This window comes from Ipomoea triloba, chromosome 10 (genome assembly GCF_003576645.1).
Source record: "Ipomoea triloba cultivar NCNSP0323 chromosome 10, ASM357664v1".
Taxonomy (NCBI): Eukaryota; Viridiplantae; Streptophyta; class Magnoliopsida; order Solanales; family Convolvulaceae; genus Ipomoea; species Ipomoea triloba.
In genome coordinates this window covers 2,745,933-2,753,195 of record NC_044925.1, presented here as the reverse complement: position 1 = coordinate 2,753,195, position 7,263 = coordinate 2,745,933, and the positions used below count along the sequence as shown (strand labels likewise).

General features: G+C 36.2%; 1 protein-coding gene across 1 annotated transcript; it reads left to right on the top strand.

The window, feature by feature from the left end:
• LOC116031930 (receptor-like protein 51) lies at window positions 1–1,627 on the top strand. Its single transcript, XM_031274287.1, has one exon. The coding sequence runs from the start codon at window positions 92–94 to the stop codon at window positions 1,397–1,399; it is 1,308 nt and encodes a 435-aa protein (XP_031130147.1). The 5' UTR covers window positions 1–91; the 3' UTR covers window positions 1,400–1,627.
• The last annotated feature ends 5,636 nt before the right edge of the window (window positions 1,628–7,263 follow it).

Below are 7,263 nucleotides of genomic sequence, written 5' to 3'. Positions count from 1 at the left end.
CTAGATAGTCCAAACACTCACTGACTCCCACCTTCTTTTACTATAAACTCCGATTCTCTCCCCGCCGGAATCTCAAGAAAACCACCGTACAATGGCGGCGCGTTTACTCCTCTCTCTAACTCTCCTCCTCCTTCTCCCGCCTCCCACTCTCTCCGCCACCATTGCCCCGGCTAAACCGCCCTCTGCGGCTCCCAAACCGCCGCATTCCTCTGCTCCGACCGCCCCTTCACCGAAATCCTCTCCTTCTCCGGCGGCGATTTCCTCTTCCACTCTCGACCCAAAGCAGCTAAGAGCTCTGCAATCTTTGAGTATTCCCACCTCCAAAGATCCCTGCTCGCCCCTCCACAACTCCACCACCGTCTGCGACGGCGCCACGCCCTTCCGCCACCTCGTCTCCCTCAAGATCGCCAATTGCTCCGACGACGTCGCATTGTCGCTTACCGCCCTCAAATCGTTGTCTACTTTGAAGGATTTGGAGTTTCTCGACTGCCCCATTTCCCCAATCCGCTTCCCCGCCGAGCTGGCGGCGAATCTCCGCTCATTCACCGCCGTTAACAGCCTCAAGAAGCTCACCGGAGTCTGGCTTAGCCGCCTCCAAAATCTAACCGACTTAACGGTCTCCCACGTCTCCATAACCGCCTCCGGCCCTTCCATTATCCTTAATAGCATCAAAAACCTCAGAACCGTCACCGTTTCTCACGCGAATCTCACGGGATTTCTCCCCAAACATTGGCACCCGAATCTCTCCTATGTCGATCTATCCGGAAATAAGCTCAAAGGAAAAATCCCCCCAATGCTAACCGAGCTGGAAAATCTTGTTTTCTTAAATCTTTCCTCCAATTCACTAAATGGCTCAATCCCCACTACTTTTGGGGACTTAACATCCCTAAAAAACGTATCTTTATCTTCAAATTCTCTCTCAGGACCCATCCCGGATTCATTAGCCGCCATTCCCGAGCTTATTCATCTCGATCTAGGCTCTAATCAGCTCAACGGGACAATCCCCAAATTCATCTCAGATATGAAGGCTCTCAAGTACTTAAACCTCGAAAAAAACAACTTCAAAGGGGTTTTGCCCTTCAACGCCTCGTTCATCAAGAAACTAGCCGTTCTCAAGATCGGCGAAAACTCAAATCTTTGCTACAACCACTCTACATTGTCTTCGAAGCTCAAGCTCGGGATTGCGCCCTGCGATAAGCACGGCTTGCCTATGTCGCCGCCGGCGTCTTCCGGCGCCATTGCCAGCGACAGCAGCGACGAGGATTACGAGGATGACGACGATGAACCCAGGCACCATAGCCATGGCCCAAGTAAGGTTGTTCTTGGCATTGCAATTACGCTGTCGTTGATCGTTTTCCTCATTATTTTCCTAGTTCTGTTGTCCAAATGCTGTAAATGAGGTAAATTAATCGCTTATTTTGTTTAGATTAGGAAAATTTTTCTTTATTGCCACTAAGATATGTTCAATTGATTATTATTATTATACATTCAAATCTTTGAGAAGAGAGGAGATTGATACAAAGCAGTAATTTTTCCTCAGAGAGAGAGAGAGAGAGAGCAATTTCTGCTTGAAATATTGGAAATGATTGTTTTATTTTACTGGAAATATATTATATCTTTTGCTTAAGCTTCCCGTAATCTATGCTTTTGATGGCCTTTGCACTGATAAATTCACCATTTTTATGCAGCTTATGTTAAAAGCTTCTTTTTTTTCCATTTCTGAAAAGTGAAACTGATATGATAGAGCAAAGGAACATTTAGGCTAATAGTTAGCAGATAGATAGTAAAAGAGTTGTGTTAACTTAGCAATTGGTTCAATTTAGATTGATAGGGTTGCGATTTTAAGTTTTAACAGCATTTTTACCCCTTTTTATATATAGGCTGCTATGGTGATTAGGTGAACTGTCTGGACATGTTTTGTTTTCAGTTCAAAACTTGTGAGATTGATAGGGAACTGCCTACCGATTCGCGTGGGGGGTTCGGGGTGTAGTTTTGGTGGTGGTAAGATATGTCCTTTCTAAGCAGTAGTCGTGTATTATGCTCTCGTCGTCTGCCCCCATTTAGATGTACTAGAAAAGGGAAAAGAAACAAAACCGATAGGCAATTCAGTTGGGTTTCTTCTTCTTCCAAGTAAATACTAACTACAGGGACATTGCATCCTCAATAACTTATTTGGTGTCTTACAACCTACCAGAAAACGGTTCATAGTCAGTTGAGATGTTATTTCATCCTCGTATACATTCACCTAGGATTTGAAATTGTTGTGATCATCTCTGTTGGGTGGAGGCTGGTGAAAGGCCAAGTCCAGCACCAGGTGGCTAGGGGATTGTTGGGCGGAGGCCTTAAAGGATCAAGTCGAACACCCTGCCTCTCGAAAATGTGACAGTATAAGGAAATAAAGTTGCGCCTTTGCTACTAGTTATAGCTTTTGGCGTAGTGATAAACACTTGATCCTTGCAATCTCTTATGTCGGTGCTTCATTGAATGATTCCTTGAATGCATTATGATGATCATCTCTGTTGGGCGGAGGCCGGTGAAGGGCCAAGTCCAGCACCGGGTGGCTAGGGTATTATTGAACGGAGGCCTTGAAGGGTCAAGTCGAATACCCTGCATCTCGAAAATGTGACAGTATAAGGAAATAAAATTGCGCCTTTGCTACTAGCTATAGCTTCTGGCGTAGTGGTAAACACTTGATCCTTACTTACGTCAGTGCTTCATTGAATGATTCCTTGAATGCATTATGATACCATCATACGAACGGGTAACAGAATGATGTCTTTCACCATATATACTTGATGTTCTGCAGATGGTAAAAGATGATATGTGGGCAAGTGTTTGATCATTACTTCATTAGCTTTGCTGTGGTGAACTGGTGAGATCTCCCACCCTTCACCAATCACCACAAAAGCTTAAATAGTTAGTATACCATTGTTAGTTGATGAACCCCTTTTTGTACTCTTTGTTGAGAATGTGGATTGTGGGGATCTTATGAGTTATGATCAGCCAGCTATGGAGTAAAGAGGGAAAGGAAAGCATTCTCTGCAGCTTTATAGTTTATGAATATATTTTTTTGCAGAATTTTAACAGTTGCTTTTCTTCTCTTTCCCTCTGTACCTTGCCCACTAAAGAAAAAGGAAGGAATTTACCTTTTTCATGTTTATGAATTTTTTTTTCATGTTTATGATTTATGAATATATATTTTTAGGAATGTATTCTCGACATGTATAAGAACATAAAACTTGTTGGTGGCAACCCCGCCCCAGCTGAGTTGGCTTGGTAACTATAAAATTCCAAGTTTGACTATCTATTGGATATCTCGAATCGAGCCGATTAAGGCAACTTAGACTACTTTATCTCCATGTGATCCTTTATCAGTTAAAATCACACAATGTGTGTTTCACTCAAAGAGCACCTTTAATAACAGCCTAAAAGAAGATACAAACTTGTTGCTCGACAACTCTTATATAGAATTTCACACCTATGCCACGACACACTGGACCTGAATTGGTTTATATATTACTCCATAATAATTATTACTTGATATGTGACAGTTTATTAAAAAAACATTGTTACGGGCAACACATTATTTAAAGCTTAAAAAAATCATGATTTAAGAATAAGGTATTAAGTTTGAATCTCATAAATGGAACAATAGACTAGAATTCTATTATCAACTTCTAGAAGTTTTTTCAAAAAAAAAAAAACTTCTAAAAGTTTGAGGACATAATTGATTTTTCAGTACAAGTTTAGAAATTTATTTGACTGTTTTCTCTAAAAAAAAATAAAAAATAAAAAAATTATGACACGATTAAATACAATAATTTATATTTTTTTATTTTATAAATTTATTTATTTATTTATTCAGCAGCCTTGAGTTCTTCATGATGACCGTAACTACACATATTTGGCCACTCATTGCGTAGCGTATAATAATTCTCATTACCTACTGCCATTTATCATTTGCCCAACTTTGTTCTTCCCCTGCCCCAACAATAAGTATTACTGCCAAGTGCCAAACTACAGCTAACATTATAAGAATATGAGATCATATCATAACAAATTAACAAACAAATGATTCTTTATCATTAAACACCGATCTTTCAACGAGAGCAACTGATTTTTATTTTTCTGTCATACACTGATTCTAACCAAACATGTGAATATCAACATTTCTACCTTCCCACATTGAAGATGCCCTAAGTTATATAGGTTTGTATTCTTATAATGGCCAGGTGGTTCCTTGACATCATTATATTACTATTTCTAATATGTTGCTTTTATGTTGAGATGGGTGGGAGTGATAATGTTTTTCCTCAAATGTAATATGTTGACATGAGATGTCATGAGTACCACTACAATAGAAGCCATATCCATTGCCAGGTTGGTGACAATTCATTGATTTTTATGAGAGAATCATGAATCATCATTGTATTTTCCAACCAGGCTGTATGTGCTACTATCTACCTAGGTTGTGGGATATATATATATATATATATATATATATATATATATATATATATATATATATATATATTCAAGTGATAACATCTCTTAACGTGCGAACATGCAGACTTCTTCAGTAATATATGAAAAGGTCTGCATGAATGCACAGTAACTAATCCAGCTCCGTGACTACTACATTAATGCATATTGTGCATTCGTGTAGTAATTTTCGTACATTCAGGAAGAACTTAACCTTTAGCCACTATCTAAAAGTTGCTCCTATATAGTATTACTGCACTAAGAAGTGCGACGAATTTGATCGAGAGAGTGTTAGTAAGAATTGAACTCGTGACATTTATGTATGAGAGTCAAGTTTTACCCACTCGACCATTCTTTTTGGGCTACACAACCTAGCTACCACAACAAATACTTAATTGAAGCCCACTAAGCTAATTAATGAAGTGTTTTCCATTAATAATGTATCATACCAATATACTATACCATACATGGTCAAATTAAACTAACATGTAATTGATTATTAACATTCAAGATAATATTAAGCTACTTATAAAGCCAAGCCACATGGGCCGGGCTAATTCATTGTTCACTCAGTACCTTGAGATGTCAGATGTGTAACCTTCTATTATTTAAAAATTCATCAAGAATGATAATGAATTAATTAAATACCATAAGTTAGAGTTAATACAAGAAATGATTCTCCAATTATTGCAAAATACTCAATTTGGTTATCAAACTTCCAATTAAACTATGCATTTGTTATCTCATTTAGTCCTCCAATTAGCTTTTTTGCCAAATACAAGGGCATTCTTGAAAATTCGAACTTTTCCAATCATTTTCTTCATTGGTTGTTATTACAATGAAGTCCTAACTTTTCACACTAAAATTGTAAAAATTCTAAACTTTCAATAAAAAATCATTCAAACTTTTCTTGTCGTGTTGACTGTCTCCATCAAAAATTTCCTTTTGAGGACTAAAAATATTTGTCACCCACTATTATCATGGTCTCTACCAAATTCCTTCGTGTATATATATGGGGCGAGAAGGACTTGAATTTACAACATTACTCTTGTATTTAATTTGGCAAGAAAATTACCTAATGACTACATAACTACATTAAACACGAAATGCATAATCATGGACTTAATTTGATTTAATTGGAATTTAGCAACCAGGCAATTCTGATCAAAATAGTTGAAGGACCATTCTAGGTACAAACCTTGTCAGTTGATGTGAAAAATATAAATCATAATAAATAATGAGATACACAAAATTGATGCAAAAATTATAACATTAAAAACTCATATACCTTGTTGAGTTGAGTCAAGATAATTTCACTATATCATTCAATTCAATATGTACAAGTGCACAAATAATGACCTGAATAACCTGAGCATGGAGAGAGGAGATTGCTTTATATAACAATATTTTGTAAACATAACGTTCCTATTTTGTTGGTCAAACTTCTCTTATTCTTGCTTTGGTCTTGACCGACTATATATGTAGATACATGTTCCTCGTTTGCCACTAGATTCTTTTATCAAAACATAAACATCTTGACTTCCTGTCTGCCACGTGGACACTGCACAGATATATATCCAACCTGGCTAACCTTTTCCCATTACTTTTGAGCCTTTTAATATTCTACTCCATGCCAGCAAGTCAGCAACCCACGACATTTCATTTACAACATATTAATCACTTCATTTTCGTGTCACAATGTTCTTAGATATCCATACCATATGTTATTTGGGGGTTTTAGAATACTAAAAGATGAGGTGGAAGAAAGAGAAAGGGAAGAGAGAGGAGAAAGATTCATTTGTAAAAATCATTTTTTGGAACAATAAATTATCTGACAAATAGAGAGAGAAGAAGAAAGGAAAGGCGCATAGCTGCCTGACAAATAGAGAGAAGGAGAAAGGCGCATTAGGGATCCTCTGTTTAGCTGTCCTTAATGGCAGCTTTTTCGTTTTCTTTTTATTTATTTTTCTTTTATCTATTTTTTATCTCTCTTTTTTTTCTCATATTCTCTTTCCTAATCACACTTACGAAAACTTCTCAAAAAAGAAAAAAAAAACTCCACTATTATGGATGCTCTTGTGCCACAAGAATTAAATTAGGTTATGCTTCTTTAATTATTATTTTTTAGCTAAAGAGCAAAACTTTAAAATATATATATATATACACATATATATAGAAAGAAATGTAAGGATGTATTTGGTTCGCACACGAGAATCGAAATCGAAATAAGAATCAAATACTTGGTAATGGTATGAGTTTTGGTAAAAGTATTTTGTATGTTTGGTAGTAAGATGGAATTAGAATGATTACCAATATTAATGTTTGGTTATGTATAACCTATAATAGGAATAAATGTTTTAAAAATACAAAAAATCAAAATAATTGATCCTAATATAATGACATCCAAAACACCAATATGGGAAAAAAATCAAAACAAAAATTTAAAAGTACTAATCAAAATTTAAAAACCATATATTACCAATAAGATGGAGTGACAATTTTTTAAATTAGGGAATGGAGTTTTTAATTAAAGGGGTAATCAAATATCATATTTGTGTTTTAAAAAGTTTTAAAAAGTTGTCAACCAGACACTAATTTTGATTCTCATTCTTAGTGTATAAACCCATGAACCAAGCACGTCTTAAGAAAGCATCGAAAACCAAACACTTCATGCCACTTGACCACAAGGTCATTGGCCAAGCAGGAATATATATATATATATATATATATATATATATATATATATATATATATATATATATATATATATATATATATATA